The following is a 23747-nucleotide window of genomic DNA, read 5'->3' on the forward strand; positions in this document are numbered from 1 at the left end:
TGGACCCTTGTGAGAGTTAAGGGCCCCATCACTGGCAGACTCCTATCTGTACCTCCACTTGTGGGTTTGCTAGTTAGAGCCTTTAACCACTTCAGCCCCGGAAGGATTTACCCCCTTCCTGACCAGAGCACTTTTTGCGATTTGGCACTACGTCACTTTAACTAACAATTACACGGTCGTGCGATGTTGTACCCAAACAAAATTGATGTCTTTTTTAGCCCCACAAATAGAGCTTTATTTTGGTGGTATTTGATCACCTCTGTGATTTTTGCGCTATAAATAAAAAAGCGATAATCTTGAAAAAAATGCATTGCTTTTTACTTTTTGCTATAATATCCCCAAAAAATATATAAAAGAACATTTTTTTTTTTGTTCTTAGTTTAGACCGATATGTATTCTTCTACATATTTTTGTTAAATAAGCGTATATTGATTGGTTTGTGCAAACGTTATAGCGTCTACAAAATAGGGGATAGTTTTTTTTTTTTTTTATAATTATTTTTTTTTTTAATAATAATTTTTTTTTTTTTATCGTGACTGTGACATTATGGCGGACACATTGGACAATTTTTACACATTTTTGGGACAATTGCATTAATACAGCGATCAATGCTATAAAATTGCATTGATTACTGTAAAAATGTCACTGGCAGTGAAGGGGTTAACCACTAGGGGGCGGGGCGGGGTTAAGTGTGTCCTGGGGCATGTTTCTAACTGTCCGGGGGATGGGTTAGCAGTGACACGACACTGATCACTGCTCCCAATGATGGAGCAGATGATTGGTGTCCTGTCACTAGGCAGAATTGGAATAGTTTTTTAAAATTCGTTTTTTTAATAATAAACATGCTATACTTACCTCTTCTGTGCAGTTGATTTTGCACAGAGCAGCCCGGATCCTCCTCTTCTGGGGTCCCTCTTTGCTGCTCCTAGTCCCTCCCTCCTTTGAGTGCCCCTCAGTCAGCAGCTTGCTACAGCAGGGGTCACCCAAGCTTAAGTTAGAGCTCCGTGTATGCATTCAGACATGGAGCCATGACCTGGCCCCACCCTCTCTCTCTCCTGATTGGGTGACTGACATTGATTGACAGCTGTGGGAGCCAATAGCACCACTGCTCTGTCTCAGCCAAGCAGGAGGAATGTACTGGATGGCTGACGGGGATCGTGGACATTGCTGGAGAGAGATGAAGCTCAGGAATGTAATTGGGGGGGGGGGGGGGGACTGCTACACACAGGGTCTTTTTATCTTAATGCATGGGATGCATTAAGATTAAAAAAAAACCTTCTGCCTTTACAACTCCTGTATCCTTTAAATATATTGTATGTCTGCATACTGGTCCATTGCGCTTCCGTTGTGGTGTTAAAAATCTTGCTTGCTGCATTTTTGGTCAGTTAAGCCCTCTTTCACATTGGAGCAAATCGCATGACAAGTCACCATTTAATGGCCGCACTGGTTTGCAAAAGTACTTTCTGCACTACTTTTCGCAGATTTTGGGGGCGACTTCAATAGACATCTGTGCAAGAAGCCGTATAGATGTCTTTCAACTAGCACCTGAAATTGCTCTGACCCTGCTACTTTGAAATCATGCTACTTTGTGTGAAGTAGCACAATTTCAAAGTAGCATCATTGTGAACCACAATGTGCTAATAAAATGCACTTCCCTGTTGAACTGCATTGAAAATGCAGCAAGAACGCATCAGTAACTCACTAGTGTTACGTTTCTGATGCAAGGTTTTGAGTTGCATGACCTATGGAAAAACAAACCATAAGCACGGTAAAATCACTGCGAATTTGAGTCAAATCGTGGTAAAATCACATGTGTTTTTGGCACCATTATTGCCACCTTTTTCACCCAATATGTTTTGGTGGCTGAAATTTCAGTGCATCTCTAAAAGTGCATCCAGCATTGATCACCTCAAAGTAACCACTTAGAGCTGCAGGGGAAACTGCCGCTACAATCGCTGGTGTGAATGTAGCCTGTGTATGTGCTGTGGGGGGGGGGGGGGGGGGGGTTGTCGGTGAGGCAACACAGCACCCCCTTAGATCCGGCCATGCAGCATTTACTTACCTAACCCCTGTATTCCCTGCGTTAGGGCTGTGATGTTTGCAATAGCACCTGGCATCCCTCCAAGTGTGCATTTGCCTGGCTTGTCAATGTAGGCTGTTACAGCTGCTTTGTTTGGACGACATCCAGAAGGGCCTGGGCCGCATGCTAAACTCTCTGGGGCCGTGAGTGGCCCGCTGCTTGGACAACCCTGCTTTAGAACATATATTTTGACCAAAAAAAAGACAGGGTGAACATCCAGTCAGGCTAATTGAGGTACTTCCTCAATATTTGTCTCATGATAGGTCTTTCAAGACATAGGGAGGTGTTTTCTAAATTTTATTCAGTAGAATAAGAACTCCGGTTATATAACTGCTACAAAAAACTCACTACAGTGCAACATAGGTACATTTAAAATTCCTGTGCAAACAGTCTTTGTGAATATTCGGGTTGTATATGACATTGTAATTCTAGTATTACCGTATTTATCGGTGTATAACGCGCATTCCGAGTTTAGGAGGGAATTTTAAGGAAAAAAACTTTTAGGAGGGAAGTTTAAGGGAAAAAAAACCTTACATTTGAATGCCCATCAATGCACCCTTGTCAGTGTCCATCTGCAGCCTTGTCCATCATTGCACCCTTGTCAGTTTCATATGCAGCTTTGTCATGCAGTCTTGTCCATTGTTGCACCCTTGTCGGTGTCATTTGCAACCTTGTCCATCATTTGCAGCCTTGTCAGTTTTTTTTTTTTTTTTTTTTTTTTTCTTTTGCAGCTTTTCCTTTTAAAAATGGCGCCGCTGAGATATAGAGCCGGATGTCCTGTGTATCTCGGCGGCGCTCGGTAGTTCTTGGCGGCTATCGGCCATTCTTGGCAGCTTTCGTACACTTTCAGCCGAACTCGGCCAGTGAGAACGGCTGAAGGCGGCTGAAAGCCACCCAGAGGCTCACAACGGCGGGGAATCGGCGTATAACACGCACCCGTGAATTTCCCCTGATTTTAAGGGGAAAAAAGTACATGTTATAAGCCGATTAAATACAGTAAATTATTTTCTTTATTTTTTATCTTCATTTTTGGATAGTGTGTGGATAGGATTGGAACCAATGATAGATGGTAACTGCTGTCTGTGTTCCTGCTTGAGGGATTTGTCCTGACTTTCTATCCAGCTGGCTATTGTCATTGAACTGTCTCTTCCTTGTCAAAGTTATGTTGAGGTAGCAAATGGTAGGTTGGGTAGCCAATATGGATGTAGGGAGTATTGATCGATAGCGAAGAACAAAGGACTGTTCTCAGTTATTTAGGTGCTTATATAGGCTGAAGGTATAAATGACTGCTGTAGATGGTTCAAAGTATCCCTTTTCCACAACTGTTTATATTGCAATAGATGATATATTTATGACAAATTTTACAAATGTCTGACACATACATCCAGTGGAATGTTTACTAGTATCTTCATCTGTTTTTGAATCTGGCTTCTCTTTCTCCAGGCTGGGTATGCTTGGACGACTGTCGCTACCAGTGTATGTGGGACACAGTTTCCCTTTATATTAAAGAAGGATATTCTGTCCCCCAATTTCATGGCAAGGTAAGTTCTAATACTTGAGTTTCACTCCACTAAGTTATTTTACTTTAGCTGTTTTAATATTTTAAAGATTCTTTTCTGCATGTTGTACATCTATCTGATAAAGCTTGGAAGTTTAAACTTGTATGGAGAGATCATAGACAAGTACTTCCTTATCTTAACCCCTTTTTATTTATTTTTTTATTTTTCATTTTTTTTTTTCCTGTTCTGCCTCGCCTACTTGACCTGTGGCAGTGGCCATTTTCCCGATTCCTGTTCTTTCAAGAGCCAGCATCTGCCTTGGCCTCTTTTCTCAATGGCCTTGCCAACCTAATGATGCTACAGCGTTACCGCGCCTCTGTTCCTGCTTCCTGTCCTATGTACCACACCTGCCTCACCTTTGCCATGGTATGTACAACTTGTCTGTATGTGTGTGTTTTGACCTTTTCTGTTCATATGGATTAACTTCATTTTGACTGGATTGTTCAGGTCTCCATAAATGCCTGGTTCTGGTCCACAATTTTTCACACGAGAGACACGGCGATTACTGAGGTAATAAGTTGAAGAACATGGATTGCTTGCACTTGTTTGTGCATTGCATGTGTGCAGTGTTCTGTCAGTCTGCATCCTGCCACATTTACTGTCTGTCCCTGCAGAAAATGGACTACTTCTGTGCCTCGGCAGTCATTCTGCACTCTATCTACCTGTGCTGTATGAGGTGAGTGAAGAGGAGGGGAAAATCCTTAAACTGGTAATATATTGGCATTTTATAAATGTAGGGAAAAAAAACACCTCATCTGTGTTCAGAAGTGTATTGTTTTTAATATTGCAAGCACTCTCATCGTTGCTCAATCAGGAGCTCGCTGTTGCCTTCCCTATTGTAGTCACCCATCTTTGCCACCCTGTTGTAAGTGCTTTCCCTTGTCTGCCCTGATGCAGGCATTTTCCCCCTTTTTGTCATGCTGCGGGTATTCCCACTACCCCTTTTTACTATTTTGCAGGTACCCCATATGGTAGGCCTCCCCCTTGCCATATAGTTGCTCTCTCCTCAGTTACAACATTGCCAGCACTCTCCCCTCACCTACAGTGTTTTACTGGTACCCTCCCCTTGCCCCCAGCGTCAACACCCTCCCCTTGCTTCTAGTGTTGCATGCTCCCTCCGCTCGCCTCCAGCGTTTCCTGCTCCCTTCCCCCCCCCCCCCCCCCATGCCTCCAGCGTTTCCTGCTCCCTTCCCCCCCCATGCCTCCAGCGTTTCCTGCTCCCTTCCCCCCCATGCCTCCAGCGTTTCCTGCTCCCTATCCCCCTCGCCTCCAGCGTTTCCTGCTCCCTATCCCCCTCGCCTCCAGCGTTTCCTGCTCCCTATCCCCCTCGCCTCCAGCGTTTCCTGCTCCCTATCCCCCTCGCCTCCAGCGTTTCCTGCTCCCTATCCCCCTCGCCTCCAGCGTTTCCTGCTCCCTATCCCCCTCGCCTCCAGCGTTTCCTGCTCCCTATCCCCCTCGCCTCCAGCGTTTCCTGCTCCCTATCCCCCTCGCCTCCAGCGTTTCCTGCTCCCTATCCCCCTCGCCTCCAGCGTTTCCTGCTCCCTATCCCCCTCGCCTCCAGCGTTTCCTGCTCCCTATCCCCCTCGCCTCCAGCGTTTCCTGCTCCCTATCCCCCTCGCCTCCAGCGCTTCCTGCTCCCTATCCCCCTCGCCTCCAGCATTTCCTGCTCCCTATCCCCCTCGCCTCCAGCATTTCCTGCTCCCTATCCCCCTCGCCTCCAGCGTTTCCTGCTCCCTATCCCCCCTCGCCTCCAGCGTTTCCTGCTCCCTTCCCCCCCATGCCTCCAGAGTTTCCTGCTCCCTTCCCCCCCCCCCCATGCCTCCAGAGTTTCCTGCTCCCTTCCCCCCCCCCATGCCTCCAGCGTTTCCTGCTCCCTATCCCCCCTCGCCTCCAGCTTTTCCTGCTCCCTATCCCCCTCGCCTCCAGCGTTTCCTGCTCCCTTCCCCCCTCGCCTCCAGCGTTTCCTGCTCCCTTCCCCCCCTCGCCTCCAGCGTTTCCTGCTCCCTCCCCCCACCCCCTCGCCTCCAGCGTTTCCTGCTCCCTCCCCCCACCCCCTCGCCTCCAGCGTTTCCTGCTCCCTTCCCCCCCCCCCTCGCCTCCAGCGTTTCCTGCTCCCTTCCCCCCCCCTCGCCTCCAGCGTTTCCTGCTCCCTTCCCCCCCCTCACCTCCAGCGTTTCCTGCTCCCTTCCCTCCCCCCCTCGCCTCCAGCGTTTCCTGCTCCCTTCCCTCCCCCCCCCCCTCGCCTCCAGCGTTTCCTGCTCCCTTCCCCCCCCCTCGCCTCCAGCGTTTCCTGCTCCCTTCCCCCCCCCCTCGCCTCCAGCGTTTCCTGCTCCCTTCCCCCCCCCCCCCCTCGCCTCCAGCGTTTCCTGCTCCCTTCCCCCCTCGCCTCCAGTGTTTCCTTCTCCCTTCCCCTCTCGCCTCCAGCGTTTCCTTCTCCCTTCCCCCCCCCCTCGCCTCCAGCGTTTCCTTCTCCCTTCCCCCCCCCTCGCCTCCAGCGTTTCCTTCTCCCTTCCCCCCTCGCCTCCAGTGTTGCCTGCATCCTCCCCTTGCATCTGCTATTGCCAATGGTCTCCCTGTGCCTCCACTTATTGCTGACACATTTCTCTCACGCTTGTTGTTGCTAGTGTCCTCCCCTCACTTACTCTCTCTAACTTTTTTTTTTTTTTATCCTTTAATAAATTATCAACATATTATTCAGTATATTTATTACAATTTAGGACTTTGGGTCTTCGATATCCTTCTTTTGCCACTGCTTTTGGTGCTGTCCTGGTGGTACTCTTTGCATGCCACGTGTCTTACCTAACCCTGGGACGCTTTGACTACAGCTACAACATGCTAGCAAATGCCAGCTTCGGTAAGTCCAACTGCTAGCATTAACGTTCTCTCTGTGTTTTTTTTTATTTTTTTTGTCGTCCTGCCTCTGACCATATCTTTGTTTCTGTTTTGCACTAGGCATGATTAATCTGGGATGGTGGTTGGCATGGTGTTTGAAGAGACGCTCCCACCAGCCATACTTGTGGAAGTGTGTTCTGGTGGTGGTCCTACTACAGAGCCTTGCTTTGCTAGAGCTACTTGATTTCCCACCTGTCTGTTGGGTGCTGGATGCCCATGCCCTCTGGCACTTTAGCACCATCCCTTTGAATGTTCTCTTCTATAGGTGAGTGACCCTTATCAGTCAGTGCAGTGGCCTTAGCTATTATAAGGTATTTACATGTTTGAGTTTCATTTACAACTTCTACAGGCAAGGTTCTACTGAACCCATTTCAAAATGTGCTTAATGCAGGAAAGGGATGCTTACATATTTTATTTCTTGAGATGGTAGTGTGGATGGTGGTCATTTTATAGGGTAATAATGTAGTGGTGGTGTTTTTATTATTATTACTAATCATGATAATATTGTCATCATTATGTTAATTCCTATTTAAAGTGGTAATAAACCCAAAAACAAAAATGTAATATCTTGCAGCTTACCAGTTCTTAGATGTGGTCGTTGCATTGTGTCCTTTTTTTTTTATTTTTTTTGTCTTCTTTCCTTTATTTTCACTAGGTGATCCAGCCAGTAAAGCTGGCCCCAAAGATTGAAATTTGGCCAGTTCAGTAGGGACCAGTCGTATTTTGATCCATTTATAGCTGTCCCCACACTAGAGAAGACGATCTAACAATTGGCTTCTCTTGAATGGGACTGTTAGAAAATTTTCCCTCGATAATTATATGCAGCCAATCGGCTGCAGTGCTGATCATTGTATTCTGACAACCGCTTGTCTAAATCCCCCCCCCCCCCCACCTTCCGCTGCCACATTTGGCACCTTTTGGGGGAAGCAGGTACCTGGTTTCGACAGGTACCCTTTCCCACCTCTGGCTTCACAGAACGCAACGTGGTTCGCGCATGTGCAATAGGAAATTGGCTGTGAAGCCGCAAGGCTTCACTGCCAATTTTCCCTTGGCCTAGATGACGGCGTCAGCACCTGAGAGCCAGTTCAAGAATCGGCTCAGGTGAGAACACCGCTGGCTGCCTGGACAGGCGAGTGACCTAATAGTAAAAGTCAGCAGCTACAATATTTGGGGGAGGGCGGAACTCCTCTTTAAGTCTTAATCATTTACTACGGACAGGTGTGCTTAGAATGATCTCCTTTTTATTTATTCATGTAAAACCTACATCCCAAAAGGAAAGAAAAGTTGCTCTAACTCCTAAAATGTTAGTTGGGGTTTACCTTTTAATCTGTTATCCAAGTCTGTCTAAATCTTCTAGTGAATCTAATAGTACCCTCTCCCCAGTCTGACAATACTTCAAAGATGTCCCCAGACACCCTAATACAGGAAGCGTATTATTAGCTGGATGACCAGGTGGAAAGAAATATAAAGTATAACTAAAGACAAAATGTTTTTAGTTTTGGCTAAAATAGACAGGGATTAGAAAATCTGTCAGTTTTCGTTGCTGTCTATGCCCCTGTTAGGGAGATTCACCCTCTTTGTTTGTCCTGTTTACCATTATGATTGAAAGTAAAAGAAAAGCCCAAATTTTGGGGTTGTCCCCAGAAATGTAATAGAGGAAAAATCTTCCATTGGAGACACTACTTCTTGTGATCTGGGGGTTCCCAAGGTATTCTCCTAATTTTGCAGGTTCCTAAGGAATTCTCTCGCTTCCTGATTGGCTATGGGACAGGAAGTGACAGAAAATCTCCACAGTGGGACCCAGATGGCAAAAAAAATATTCTAACCCTTCCTTGCCCTATCCAAATTAAAGAAAAATCAGTTTTGCCTATTGTTCTACTTTAGAAAGGCTTGAGAGATTTGCTTTGAATCTAGGAGCCAGCTAAAAAAGATTTTTTTTTTTTTTAACTAACAAAGCTTTATTCTCAACGACAAAATCATTACTGTTCTCAGCCTCGCCTCCATTTAAAATGTTTGTAACCCTATAAAAACAAAAAACAAAACAAAAAAAAAAAAACATCCTGTTCCTTTAAAGCATGTACCATATTTTTGCTCCATAAGATGCACCTGACCATAAGACACACCTAGGTTTTAGAGGTTGAAAACAAGAAAAATAAATATTCTGAACCAAATGGTGTACTAAAATATTTTCCAGTGACCATTACCATAGAAAATATTGGCAGGGAATGGCAGGGTATGGCAGAGTATTGAGGGGTGGCTGTGACTGCACTTGTCACAGAGCAGCGCTGTGGGCACTGCAGATGCAGCCCACAGCGCTGCTGGCATCCGATCTCTCCCCTCCACTGTGCAGATCTGTACACAGAGGGGAGAGAGGAACCGGCGTCATCATGACGCCGGTTTGTTTACAAGTGATCGCTCCGTCATTTGATGGAGCGGTCACATTGTAAACGGCCGAAGGGTGCACCAAGATTGCCGCCACTCTGGAGCTAGGCCGAAGCCACGGCCTTTCCTAAGGCCGAGGCCGCGGAGCGCTCCGGATCACGGTGGGGGGTGGTGCCAATCGTATATATCACCTGAAATACATGGCTGATCTTGCCTTGTTCTGCCCCCCCCCCCACCCCCTTATAAACTGACCACGGTTTATCATGGCTACTGAGCCCTGACAACTGGTCAGTTTACGTTTCTTTGTCATCCGCAGCTCTGTTCCCTCTGCCCTTTTCCCCCTCCCTACCTGGCTGCCTGTCATTTCCTGAGTGTAAATCTTTAAACTGTCACTGTCAGCCCCTCGTTTATGTAGCTGTAACACAGCGTGTAAATATTTGTGGAAAATAAAGCCTCTAAATACCGTTTTCAGAGATCTCTCTATTAATTTCTTCAGCTCCCCCATTAATGTTCAATGCCCACCCCCCCCCTCTTCATTAATGTGGTCAGCTCCCCTCATTAATGTCCAAAGCCCCAACTCCATTAATGTCCTCAGCCCCTCTCCATTAGTGTGCTCAGCCCCCCCCCCCCAATTAATGTCCTCAACTCTCCCAACCACGTCGCCCCCTCATTGCTTCCTCCTCCTGTCTTACCTAACACAGTGCAGAGGTACAACACGTCTGGACAGAGGACTGGGCTTTGCAAGCTGGGGATTGGTTGCTAGGACCGCCCTGCAGCCTAACAACCAATCACATGCTTGTTAACATGGGCACCCCCCTGCCCTCCATCCAGAGCCGTCCTACCTTTAGCAGACGGCTGCAAGGGAATGACAGCAGCAGCGGCTCCTAATTGGCGGGACCACGGCTCTCCGTGAGGCCTGGTGTAACGGAGGCCGCCTAGGCCCGGCCCCTGGAACAGGGATGGGGTCGCAACTTCCACCCCCTGATACTACATAGACAAGTGCAACAGTGAATGGGCTAACAAAAGCCCAGGTGCCAGGACGCAATTTCTAGTCACCATGGTGACCTGGGATTTGTCGAGCCCTGACTTAAAGCCTAAAGAAATTGAATGCAGCTACCACATCTAAGAATTGGTAACTTGCAATATATAACATTTTTGTTTTTGGGTTTAATACCGCTTTAACATAGTGGGCTTTCCCACTGCACCACATTATTCTCAGACGATGGTATATTGCAACATAATCTCACCAGACCCTCATATATGCCCAGATATTATCATCGGGCCATGACATATTAGTTGCAGGTTGTAGGAGGGACAGTGTCTCAGAGGTTAGACTGAGACTGGAACAAGCTTACTTAGTGCTCTTCAGCAATGTAATTTTTTTTTCCTCTTTTAATTCTCATGGAACAATCAGATCATTGTCATCTTAGGTCTATGATCATCTTTAGCCACATACATGCATGTATTTAGGAATTGTAGATGATGCCTGTCAGCCAGTAATATCTTTGGTTTTATACCCCTGGCTTCTCAGCAACAGTTAACATTTGAAGTCACACATTTCTGTTTATAAACTCTTTAGATTCACTGAAAGGAGAGATGTTTTGCACAGAGCGGGTAAAGGCTCTTGATCTCTGTGATCCTTACGTGTTTATTGTAAATGCATAGTCCAGTTCCTCTAGAGCAGTGGTTCTCAACTTCTGTCCTTGGGACCCACTAACGACATATGGCAAACCGAGAGCAGGGGTCTGCAGCCCCCCAGATAAGGCTCCTTCGGCATGAAGGGGTGCCCTCACCCGCAGTCCGAGTGGGGGGTGTCTTTGCTGGTTTCTGAGCCCGTGGACCTCTCTGATGAGCGACATATGGGTCCACAAAGTGATTATCTGGTTAGAAGATCTAGTTCCAGTCTTGTCCCCCAAGCAGATTTTTTTTCCATCCAATCTGCGCCTGTCTCCGGACTGCTTGTTAGCCCTGGACCTCAAGGCCCTTGAACCACTTTGTTCGGGTGCGGAAATTCGAGAAGGGAGTCCATTCGCTTTGTGGTGGCATCTCTTCGTCAGGGGGACTTTCTTGCCTCCATCGACATCAAGGATGCCTACCTGCACATTCCGATATGTGCACAACACCAGCGATTCCTCTGCTTTGCTGTGGGAGAGGAGCATTATCAGTTTGTGGTGTTACTCTTTGGTCTCTCCTCTGCTCCTCAGGCCTTCACCAAGGTGTTGGCCCTGGTTCTGGCGCTGCTGCACCAGTGGGGAATTGCTGTTCTGGGCTACCTGGACGACCTTCTGCTGCGAGCAGAGTCCCCAGACACCCAGAGGGGCGACGTGGAGATCGCCATTCAGACTCTGGCAGGTTTTGGGTGGCAGATAAATTACCAAAAGTCTGCGTGATTCCAGTTCAGGATTTGGTTTATCTGGGACTGAATATGGATTCCGCTCTGGCCAGAGTGTTCCTTCCACAGGACAAATTCCAGAAGTTACAGTCAGCAACCCACTTACTGCTGCATGGCAGTGGCCTATGTCAACCACCAGGGAGGAACAAGGAGTGTGCTAGTGGGCCTGGAAGTAGCAGGCATTCTTCGGTGAGCAGAGCGTTTCGCCATGGCCATCTCCGCCGTCCACATTCTGGAGGTAGACAACGGGCAGGCAGATTACCTCAGTCAACAAGTGTTGAACCAAAGATATGTCTGCATTGGGGCTCTCCAGAGGTAGATCTTATGGCATCCCGGGTCAACAGGAAGGTGCAGAGGTATGTGGCCAGGTCTCGGGACCCTCTGGCGCCTCCGTGGGGCTAATATCGTCTGATCTATGCCTTTCCTCCACTTCTGCCTCAGCTGTTATGCAGGATTGAGGCCGAAGGAATTCCGGTTATTCTAGTGGCCCTGGACTGGCCTTGTCAGTCCTGGTACGCCGACCTGGTGTGTCTGGTCACAGACACCCCCTGGCGGCTGCCTCTCGGGGAGGATGTGCTATCTCAAGGGACAATCTTCCACCCTACTTTATCGTCGCTGGCTTTAACGGCCTTGCTGTTTGAAAGCCAGGTGTTGAAGATGGAGGCTTACCTGTGTCAGGGATTCCGACACTACTCAAAGCTTGGAAGTCTACTTCCAGAAGGTATATCGTCGGACGTGGAAGTCGTACATTTCATGGTGTGAGTCAGTGGGGTTTCACCCACGTCCTTTTCGGTGGCTCGGATTTTGACTTTTCTTCAGAGGGGCATTGAAAAGAATTTGCCCTTGAGTACCATCAAGTGCTAGGTGCCGGCTTTGGTGGTTCTCTTTCTACCCCCCCTGGCTTTGCATTCCCTGGTGCATTCTTTCATTCGTGGGGGGCGACATGTGGTTCCACCGGTGCGATCTCCCTTGCCACCATGGGACTTGAATCTGGTGCTTTCAGTTCTGCAGAAGCATCCGTTTGAAAATATTCGAGAAATTCCCCTGCTCACTCTTTCACAGAAGGTGGCCTTCTTGATGGCTGTCACCTCTGCTCTCAGGGTGTCGGAATTGACGTTGCTATCCTGTCGCACACCCTACCTGGTGATTCATAAGGACAAGGTGGTTCTTCATCCTTGTCCTTCGTCCTTCCAAAAGTTGTTTCTGATTTCCATTTAAATGAAGACATTGTGTACCCTTCCTTATGTCCCAGGACGTGGAATTTGCTTGGATGTGGTTCGGGTGATCAGGGTGTATTTGGTGGCCACTGAGTCCTTTCGGAGGTCAGACTCCCTGTTCGTGATCGCGGACAGTCCAAAGAAGGGGCTGTCTACTTCCTCTGTGACCATTTCTAGATGGATCAGGCAGACGGTGCCTATTCTATCAAGGGTTGGGTTCCACCCTTCTTGGCGAAGGTGCACTCTACTCAGGAGCTGAGTGCCTCCTGGGCCTTCCATCATCAGGCGTCAATGACACCTGGTCGTCGGTGCACACTTTCACAAAATTTTACAAAGTGGATGTGCTGGCATCTGCGGATGCCTCCTTTTTGGCCGCAAGGTTGCAGGCTGAGGTCTAGAGGGTTTTTCCCTCATGAAGGGATTTTCTTGCTGTTCAGGTTGGGCTCCAGTTCTCGTTGAGCTCCAGATGTCTGGTTGGCCTGCTTTTTTTGTTTTTTTGCTGCCCCACCCCTCATGTTTGGCACTGCTTTGGGACATCCCTATGGTTCTGAATAAGGAAGTGCTGATTTTTGACTTACCGTTCATTGACAGACACAGCACCCACCCTTCTGGAGTTTTTAATGCTTCTGGCATTGCTTGTGACAAAACTGAAGGCCTATAGCAGAGAGGGGGGTGTATATCGCCTAGGACTGCCCATAGGCATAGCTAAGTCTTATTTCTGCCTAGTGTCCTACTCCTGTAGGGGGCGAAAGAGTGCTGTATCTGTCAATTCAACTCAGAGAAACGGATTTTACGCTAAGTCAAAAATTCTATTTTGGATACAGTGTTGCATGACCATGCAATTGTCATTAAAAGTGTGACAGTGCTGAAAGCTGACAATTAGTTTTGGCAGGAAGAGAGTAGGTTTAGTGGTAGGGGCATGTAAGGCTCCTGTAAATGTCGCAACACTCTTCCCATGAATCTTCTTTCAAGATTATTATATTACAGGACACTTACCCTTGGATATTTTGCAACCAGTCAGCTAAGCACCCAGTGGCCAGCAGGGAGTAGAATTTGCATCTAAAGGGATCCCGTGTATGTGTGTTTTTTTATTTATTTATTTATTTATTTTTTTTCCATATAGTGCTCTTGAAAGAAGATTCGTAGGAGAGTACTGTGGCATTCATAGGGACCTGTCGGCCCCTCCCTCCAAACATGGAGCAAAAATGAAATGATATAATTGAAACATTTTAATTGCATGTTATTTGGGGGAAGAGGGACAAGGGAAGGTAATTATAGGTGTACACTTCAGTTTTAATACTTACCTGTCCCTCCATCCATGCTGCTGATCTTTACTGTCTGGAAGAGCTACAGTGACTGAAGAAGTTTCAACATCTGAAACAATTCTAGATGTGTCAAATGCCTGCTCCCCCAATGAGTGGTTCAGTCCGCCAGTCTCTTCTTCACAGTTATGTCCTATTATGACATAGGGGTTTGCGAAAGAAACCAAAGAGTACAGAGGGGAACCAGGTTTCTTCTAGTTCTGGAAGTGTCAAATGCTGAAGATTCTTCAGCAAGCTTTGCTGTTCAAGAGAAAGCCTGAACAGAGCAGACAGTGGAATAGGTAAATCTTTTCTTTACAGTGACCCCTTTTTTTTATGTTTTATAGGTTTTTATTTTACTGACAGACACACTTTAAAAGCAAGCCTGCATCAAATTCTGCATATATTCACAAAAGGGTGTTTTTTTCCAGTTGCAATATTGTTATGTAACATGCCCATTTTAAATGAAAACACTGCATTGCATATTTTACTTGTGTTTTTTTTTTAATATGATGATTATTATTATTTTTTCAATATAGCTTTCTGAAGGATGACAGCCTGTACCTGCTTAAGGTGAACTCCATTGTATTAAAAGTGGACTAGTCATAGAAGAACTCGTGCCTGGGTGTGGATTTTGCACTGGTTTGCCCTACACTCTGAAGTTTGATGCCCAGGAGGCTTTTATGAACCATATTAATTCCCTCTTGCAGCATGAGGGTCTCCTAAGTGCCTTAGTCTTATTAATATAAGTGACTGTGTACAAAATACCTTCCTGCATTTGGTTGGATCCATACGCTTAGCTTTCTGTATTATACCTTGTGGCTATTATTGGAGCATATATTATACGCTGCTGTAACAGGTCTCAAACCAGTCTCTATGGGACCACTAATGGGTAATGTGCATATGTGTGTGTTGTGTCAGATGGCTTGTGTTTGACACACAAGGTCTTACATTGCCAAATACAAGCAATGTTTAAATATGTTTAGCTATGCGTACACTGTATTAAAGGAGCCATGATATATTGTTAAACCCAGTTATGGGTTGGGCAAAATAATTTTCATGTTCCAGAGCTAGATGGCCTGGTATAGAATCTGGCATGCACTCATAAGTAGCCACAGGAACAAAAAGCCTTTGGTTGGGGGTGGGATAGGGCTAGGAACTGTCTTTTAATCTTTTCAGACACATAGGCTAATTGGCTCTTGAAATGAATCCAGCCCTGTCTATCAGTATTCCTCACAGAAGATATAATCGCCACGGAATTAAAACATAACTGGAATGTTTCATTTTTTTTGGAAAGCTGAAGATTTTATTAGCTTGCATATGATTGCACACACACTTTATATCTTGTCAGCTTGCGATTAGAGCTTACATTTCAGCAGTTGCCCTAATAAAGGCAGGTATAAGTCACTTTTCTTCTGGGGCAGGGGTCTTCAAACTTCCCAAACAAAAGGGAAAATCTACTGTCCTTCAGGCTTTAGGAGGGCCAGACTGCTGCCAATGGAAATAGAAAAATCCCCGGGCCTCGTGGCAGTAAACAATGCCTTATCATTGGTGTCAATGGGAGGAATAGTGCCCCATCATTGGTATCAGCGAGAGGTATAGTGCCCCAAGGATTAAATAAAGGACAAGCAAAGGGCCGAATCTGGCCCCCCGGGCCACAGTTTGGAGACCACTGTTCTAGGGCATGTTTTGCCAATGAGAGCTAGCAGTAATGATACGTTTGCAAAAGGGGCCTGAAATGGAGCTAAAATGTGCTTTGATCTGATGGGATTCAGACAACTTTTTATAATGGAAGGCATTTACACGTCGCCACTTGCATCCCAAACCCAAAAAATATAGGTGTTTTAATCATTTAAGGATACTGGGCAGGTATTCATTTATGCCTTTATGGCTGTGTTTGATAATTTATTGAAATTGAAACATTTCTATGGGGTAGGTAGGGAGACTAATTAAATTATTAGAAGGGTCTCATTGTCAAAGTTTATTTCAGTTTGACTGAAGTGGGTAAGGTTTGATTGAGCCACTATGTATTTTTATTATTCATTGCCCTGATGGGAGAGCCTTAAGCTGGTCATAGACAGTTCGAATCTTGGCTGGTTCAGCAGGAACCAGCTGAGTTGGAACGATGTATGGGCAGGCTGAATGTACCCAAGTTGCTCAACTTGGGTACAACCAACCTGTCGGATTTTACATGTGATTATTGCTATATTATATTTTATAGTTGTTAGAGCCTCTAGCCCTAATCGCTGTGTTCCCCTGTGGATGCAGGAAAGAAAATTAGCTTTGTGTATGGCCTATTACTAGTCTAACTAAGACAGTCGTGGCTCTATTTTGAACTCACTGTTGTTGTTCTCCTCTGATTATATATACCTGTGTGGAATCCAACAGCAGCTTAGTGACCTTCTGCGAGCATTGTTTTACATTTTTGTGTAGTTCACTAAAGCTATGGAAAACGTACTTCAGAGGGGGAACTAAGCAGTGTGGGTCAAGTATTGGGGTCCTTTCACACAGGCTTGTCCGATCAGGTCCACCTGTCAGTTTTTCAGGTGGACCTGACCGGACCTTGCAGTCTCCTCCTGTGGAGCTGCAAATGTCAGCAGACACACGCCACTATCCAATCCGATCCTGCCCGCAAAATCCAGACGGATGGTAGCCCTATTTTCCATCCTTCTGACGGATAGGGTTGGATGAAAATGGACAAGGCGGTCCATTTCCACCCAAATTTCCCATAGAGGAGAGGGGACAGCAGAGCGCACAGGACCTGTCATCCGCCTGCTCAGTGGGAATCAATGGGGCAGTCCCCCCTCTAAGCAAGCGGAATCTGCAACATGGAGGTGCTCATGTGAAATGGACCTTAGCTGTCACATTTAAACAAATAGAATAGTGTAGAGGAGAATTATGGACAACAGAAACCAAATCTTTCACCCATTCCATTGAAAGGTTAAAAAAAAAAACTAATTCATTCCGGTATAGAAATTGTATTGCCAGGAAGCAGTAATAGATTCATAAAATGTAATGTTTAGATGGGAAACAATAGAACATGACTTGCAAAAGGAAAGGCTAGATTTCACTTTGATGTGCCAGTTTTTTTTTACCAGGATTAAAAATTGATAGTAATAAAATAAACCTACTCTGAAGCAGTAGGTAGTCTTAGAACACAGGTATTTTATTTGGAGATGGACTTGAGGTATGCTTCCTGTCAGAGTTCTGCGCCTTCATTTATACTATTCCTTTACTTTTACTTTTTTTTTTTCAAGCAACGTGACTTTCTGTAAGATTTATATTTAAAGCACTCAATAGCCCATCTGCTTTATTGAAAATCAAATATATTCTGATCTGTAAGATACTGTTGTCTCCAGGCTCTTTTGAACATTAACCATTTAGCTGGGAAGGTGAACAGCCTTTTTATGGTGTGGGCCTGATATTTGTTGTAATTTTCCACTGTTTGGGGACCATCCAAGTGTATTTCTCAAAATCCTATCAAATTAATATCACAGATGTACAACACTGGATTGAAGGCCATGTGTTTCCACTACTAGGATTTCACTTTTTAGTGAATGCTGCCATGTTCTAGCACACATTGATAGCTTTTTAAAGATGTCTCTTCTCATTTTTTTTTTTTGTTAGAATTAGCTTTTGAAGTGCCAATCCAACACTGATATTTAGTTATAGGAAGATTCTAGCTGGCTGAATTACTTATTTGTCATATTCTAGGGCTCTGGTGAAGGGGTCTCTGTATGCAGGTTAACTGTTTGGCCATCCACTGGAGTTTTCTGAACACACTGACACAGTGCTTTTAAATTTGTATTGTAATGGGGAATAGATTTAATTTAGTCGTCATTGTTTCTTCGAGCTGGTAGATACCTGAGGACGCTGTTAAAAAAAAATATATATATATATATATATATCTCCAACATTATAAAGCTTTACCTTCTTGGCATTATGTTTCCTCCTGGAAAACCAATTAGAAAAAGTTACATTTAGAATGCATTGCATGTTAAACTGCATTTTTTAACCCCTTTGTGCTGGCCGCCTCCCAGCCCTTTAAGGGTTCTAAACGCTGGGAGGCGGACATTTGGGTCATGTGGCCGCCGTGATTGGCTGTTACATTGGTCACATGATCAGGAAGCTCACGACGGCTAGTATGCATTGGGAGCTTTCCGGTAACCGCTGGCTACCGTGCTGGGAGCGTGCTCTCAGCATAAGTGTTTTAAACAGGGGTGCATATATGTGGCGGCTCGGCGTGAAGGCCCACATGCCGAGAAGCTGCATATGTGCGTTAAAGAGGTTAAAGTGCATGAAGAGGTTAAAGTGGTTGTAAACCCTGTTAATGAAATTTGACCCAGGCACATATATATGTAGTGTTTACTTATCTCTCGCCAAAGCTCTAAGTGTCGTTTCTCTCTTTTGCTCCGTTCCTCTGTTATCAGCATGAGTCACTTCTGACAAGTTCTGGGACACATTAGATAACAGCAGCAAATTTGTGTCGGAGAGTGTGCTTAGAGGAAGATTATCAGGGTCTATTCAGACTACAGCTCTGCATGTTTCTTCGTTCCTCTGCCTATTTGGGGGGGGGGGTGTATTTGCCTTTGCTCCAATCAGCTCTTACACAGTGTAAGTCCAGATTCCATACCACCCCTATGTGCTGCTAAAAGAGGAAGAATGATTTTGAACACAATCCACACTTTCCAAAGAGTGTGGAAAGGGGAAGACCGCAGTTCTACAAGTAAAACTTATGTAGGGAGATGTGTTTAATCTCTGTGTATCATCTGAGGCTACTCACTTCACTGGGTATATGTGAGGATTTACATCCACTTTAAGCCTGAAAAATATTTAAAACATTATATTTTCTCTGAAAGCAGAGAGCCTGTAGAATAAAAAGATGGTAGTTGCTAAATTTGTAGACGTATTTTGCAAACATATTTTCAGGACTGGTTCACACCACAATTTCTGTGTTCCAGATGTGTTTCTGCATGTGCGTTTTTAATGTATTCTGATGGGTATATGATGCATTTTGGTGCAGTTTTTTTCCCCCCTCCTTTTTTTTTTTTTTTTTTTTTATTACCGTTTAGGACATGTGCTTTCCAGTGGGTTTTTGCTGCAATTCAGATGTGTTCCATACAGACAAAATGCAGCATGTTCTACTTTTGACTGCACTGGAACATACTGCACTGGTGTGAACTAAGACCATTGGAATACACGAAAAACACCATGCATGCATTTTTGATACAGATTTAAAAATGCTCTGGACATTATCTGGTGTGAACCAGCCCTCAAACAAAAAAAATACACCAAAATTTGTGCACACAAACACAATATAATACCCATTTTTTGGTTAAATGTAGAAGACCGGGTTTAGTTCAGTAAATGGGTACTACATAAATGTCAAGTTTTAAAATTAGTGAAACATTTAAAAACCTTCACGGCTTATCAGTTTTTAGAAATAACCACCCTAGACTTATTTTTCTCACTCCAATATATGCAGTAATACCCAGTATGTTAATTGATCGCTGTTCACTTACGAATGGCCTAATGAATGGGGAAGGTGAGGGTTTTTTTTTTGTTTTCTACTTTATCTTATTCGATTTGATTTTATATTATTTTTGTATTTTTCACTTTGCTTTATTACTATCGCAAGGAGGTCGAAAAGCCTTCATACGATTAGTGTGTTTTTATGTAACACTCTTTCTATGAAGAAGACATCAGGGGTCTATTAGACTCCTAATGTCTCCTCTGCACTGTTTGCAAACAGAGTACTGAGATTACTCGATTTGTTTACATTCCTGGCCACCGCCAGCAAGAATTTGACAGCTGTGAACTTGGAAGTGCTCAGAATAGAGTGCTTCTGGGTTCACAACAAAGTTGGAGGTTCAACAAAAGTATTTACCAACCTCCCTCCATTTGCCATGCTGAAGAAACCCAATCCAATTTGTGTTACCTTCAGCTTTACTCTGACTCATGTAAAAATAGTTATGCAGGGTAACACTTAGGATTAACCATTTTTACTTGGGCTTGGAATTCTAAGTAATGTTCAATGTTAATGCTAAGGGGGATAAAATGTAATTCCACTTTTGTTGAGAAAAAAAAAACAGTCCTCTAGGCGATCTGTGTACATTGCAAGGAATTTGACAAACTGTGTTGCAGTGTCTTACCTTTTTCTGTTGTGAAGAAATAGTAATTTGTTTAACCATGTCCTTTCCAGACTGGTTCCTTTAATGGGGGGTCTGCGCTCCCATTTTTATCACCTGAGGAAAATCTTGGTGTTTTTACTGAAGAAAATCTTGGTGCTTATCCCTTCAGTAGGTAAGCCTAATGCCCCTTACACGCGACTGGACTTTCCTGCAGAAAATGTCAGACGGAATCATTCCATTGGATATTACGATCGTGTGTGTGGGCTTCATCAGACTTTGTTCTTCAAAAATTCAGATGGACCTTGAAATAGAACATGTTTCAAATCTGTCCAACGGAATCTATTTCTATCCGGAAAACCGTTCGTCTGTATGCTGGTCCGATGGACCAAATACAACGCAAGGGCAGCTATTGGCTACTGGCTATTGAACTTCCATTTCTAGTCCTGTCGTACGTCATCACGTTCAAAACAAACGGACTTTGGTCCATTCGTGTGTGGGCAAAGTCAGTTCGGTCGGAACTCCATCGGGAAGACCGTCTGGCCTTTTCTGACGGAAAGTCCAGTCGTGTGTACGCGGCATTAGGGTTTACACTTGCTTCAAAAAAAGGCATTCGGACAGGCTCTCTGAATGCCAGTCAAAGCTCCTGTCACTAAATAAAATGATTAGCTTACAGTCCTGTTCACACTTTGTATTTGCTTTGCTTTTGGCTTTGCTTCAAAAATTATACCCCATGTCACTTTATTGGTGCTTCAAAGCATCTTCGAAACCTCCATAGACGTCTATGGCAAAGCTCGCTTGAAGTACCTTCAGCTTTTGAGAGGCTTTAATTCAGCTTTATTTTTGCTTTGGAGAAATTGCAGGTATGAGATCTCAACACACATTCGGCATCGGTCAAGCGTCATTAACACTTTAACAAAGCTTCACAGAAGCATCAAAAATGCATTAAAAAGCATGTTGAAATGCTAGGCACTTTAGTGTTGACGTTGAAGCAAGTGTAAATGAGCCTAGGGAGCATCTTGCCAAAAATAAAAACTTCTCTTGCATTGGATGCCAAAATGTTACTTGCCTCTTAGTGCACACTTTTGAGAAAAGCAGTGAGCCAATCACACAAGCAGGCAATTACATTTCTTGGGGGTTTTTGTACACCAGATGTGTGTGTGATTGAAATGGAAAAGTAATTTTTAACAACATTAAATTTATGAAATGGCTTGTGTAAAAAATTTATATACTATAATATTAAAATTCTATATATTTTTTTCTTTTTTTTTTTTTTTCTTCTTTTTTTTTTTTTTAACAAAAATAAGGAGGGCGCAAAAAAAACTTCTGAGAATAATTCAGACTTGACTATTGCTGGAAATGCTGCTCATACTTCTTATCCCAAAGGGAAAAAAATTTCTGTAACTGCTTTAAAAGTGTTAGCTGAAGTTAGGCTTTAATATGTAGGTCATTATGTAAAATCTCATGACAGTGCTGCTATCCAAGAGTGTCTCCATTGCTTCTCTTTTGGTGTGCCACCCTAAGAAAGGAAGTGGACAATTCAGTAGTTTGTATTACATGTGACTTATTTGCATAAATTATCACGTGATAATTTTAAGGGGCAATTTAATTTAAAAAAAAAAAAATATATAATATTGAATATGAAATATCAACAAAGCTTCATTAAAGTCAATTCACTACAAAAAACAAAACCCATGTATCCATGTGAGAATGCAATCTTGATTGCTCAGTGATGTAAATAATTTGTAACACTGAATCAGGGGAAGATTATTCTGTCAATGAAAGCACACTTTATAGAGGTACAGGCCATACACGGAGGAAATTTCTTTCCTGGAACTCAATTCCCCCATTAACACAGACAGTGTTGACATGGAAATCCCTCCCGCCGAGCCATTGTAAATTGTAAAGTGATTATTGCTATTGGCAGGTTTTTTGTACCCAAGTTGATCTATATCAAATTGGTACATTCAGCTTGCCCAACATGGTTCGAATCACAGCTGGTTCCTGCTGAACTTACTGAGATTTGAACAATCTATGGCCAGCATCTGTTGGAATCCACCTGCTCAGTGGGGAATCTGTGCACTGATCCTCTCTGAGCAGGCGGATGGCAGATCCTTGTCCACTTATGCAGAGCAGACACAGCCACTTTCCTCTATGGGCAGTCAGATGTAAAAAGAACTCCTGCCATCCGATTCACCAGATGGATGGGGAACTGATCCTCCTCTGTATGTTTTTAGCAGATAGGATAAGATTGCATGTGTCCATTGACACCCGCCGCTCCATGGAGGAGACCGGGGGGTCCGATTGGGTCTGCTGAAAAACTTGACAGGTGGACCCAATCTGTCACCCATGTAAAAGGACCCTAAGAATGTTTTCATATTTCACAATTCTTAGGCTACTTTCATACTGGGGCATTGCGGGCGCTGGCGATAAAGCTGTGCTGTATTTAGTGCCGCTTTACCGCCGTTTTAGAGGCGCAATGCGGCCGCTAGCGCCCCAAAGATGCGGCTTGCAGGACTTTTTTGATCATCCTGCAAGTGCACCACTCCAATTTGAAAGCCCTCTGGCTTTCACACTGGAGAGACAGCAGCGGCTGTTTCAGGGCACTTTGCAGAATGGCTGAATAACCAGATGAAAATAAAAAACAAATTCCACTACATCTAGAGATTGGTAAGCTGCAGAAAATGAACGCTTTGTTTTTGGTCTTAGATGCACTTTACGTCACTGTATGTGAACAAGTATGCAGATGTGTTCCCTAGGCTAGCTAATAGATAACTGTGTGGGGATATTATAAGATTAAGCAATCCTTGCATAGAAAGATGCTGACTATTCAGTGGACCTTTTTCGTCCTGGTTATGTGGATATTGTTGGTGATTTTGCTGCACATAGTACATTCCATTGTGTGTGTGTGTCCATATACTCTGCTCTTTGCACATGGATTGGTTAGCTTGAAATCCATGTATAAGAACTTATAATGATTTGCACTATTTGTATTATTTTAATAGGCGGTCAGATTGGGCCTTCAAGCTACAAGAAAGTTGTGGGCCCTTCTGCCAAAGGTAGAACTGCTGAAGGGAATAATACTGGGGTTCTGTTCAGGTGCCAGGAGTTTGTTCTTTAAACTTTTGTTCTGATTATTTTCAGGCTTTCAATAAGTACTTTGGTGTGGGGAGGGGGTTGCATGTTGTGCCTTACTGTCTGTCAATCATTTATTCATGCTGCTGTGTAATATAAAATTGCTTATTGTTTAAATTTTGTGTCTTAAGACTCAATTTATTTTCTGTCTTTCTGAAAGGGTTGGGAAAGCCCAAAATAGGAAGACCGTAACACAGTTGCAATCGCCTAATGAACACATTTATTATAATGAAAGCCTGATGTCACTTGAAAAATATTTAGTTTAAATTGAAAACCTGCGTATTGAGAAAGCTTGGGGAATCCCGTACAAAATGTTTTCAGATTGCATCCTGCTTTCACTGCTTCTTCTGTACCACAGTGGTGTGTTCTGTGGAGTTTATTATCTCTTAACAATAACGCATTAAATGGAACCTGTAAACAGGAATATGAAGGTTTCCCTCTCCTTCTGATATTACTCGTTTCCAGCTGTCACAGTAATCTGGTAGCCTCAGTATTTTCCAAGTCACTGATTTAAAAAAAACTCATACAGGTGAGGAGTCGTGAGTTTCCAGGTTAGCATCTCATTGTTTCAAAAATCGATTTTAGGAGGAGAAAAGGGGTTGCAATGGGTTCCAACGTCACTCCATCATTTGCAGAGGCAGTTATGGCTCAATCTAAGCAC

General features: G+C 44.3%; 1 protein-coding gene across 1 annotated transcript in view; it reads left to right on the plus strand.

Annotated features, from left to right (window-relative positions):
• The window catches only part of PGAP3 (post-GPI attachment to proteins phospholipase 3), a 32648-nt gene extending 9445 nt beyond the window's left edge, over nt 1-23203 (plus strand). The window contains exons 2-8 of the mRNA XM_077459719.1: nt 3524-3621; nt 3853-4005; nt 4087-4149; nt 4254-4315; nt 6357-6493; nt 6592-6796; nt 14363-23203. Of these exons, the coding sequence (XP_077315845.1) occupies nt 3524-3621; nt 3853-4005; nt 4087-4149; nt 4254-4315; nt 6357-6493; nt 6592-6796; nt 14363-14426 (782 nt within the window). The 3' untranslated portion in view covers nt 14427-23203. The remainder of the gene's footprint in view (nt 1-3523; nt 3622-3852; nt 4006-4086; nt 4150-4253; nt 4316-6356; nt 6494-6591; nt 6797-14362) is intronic.
• Nucleotides 23204-23747: the final 544 nt, after the last annotated feature.

The sequence above is a fragment of the Lithobates pipiens genome, unplaced genomic scaffold (genome assembly GCF_037356315.1).
Source record: "Lithobates pipiens isolate NorthernLeopardFrog02 unplaced genomic scaffold, aLitPip1_a1.2 Scaffold_28, whole genome shotgun sequence".
In the NCBI taxonomy this organism is placed as follows: domain Eukaryota; kingdom Metazoa; phylum Chordata; class Amphibia; order Anura; family Ranidae; genus Lithobates; species Lithobates pipiens.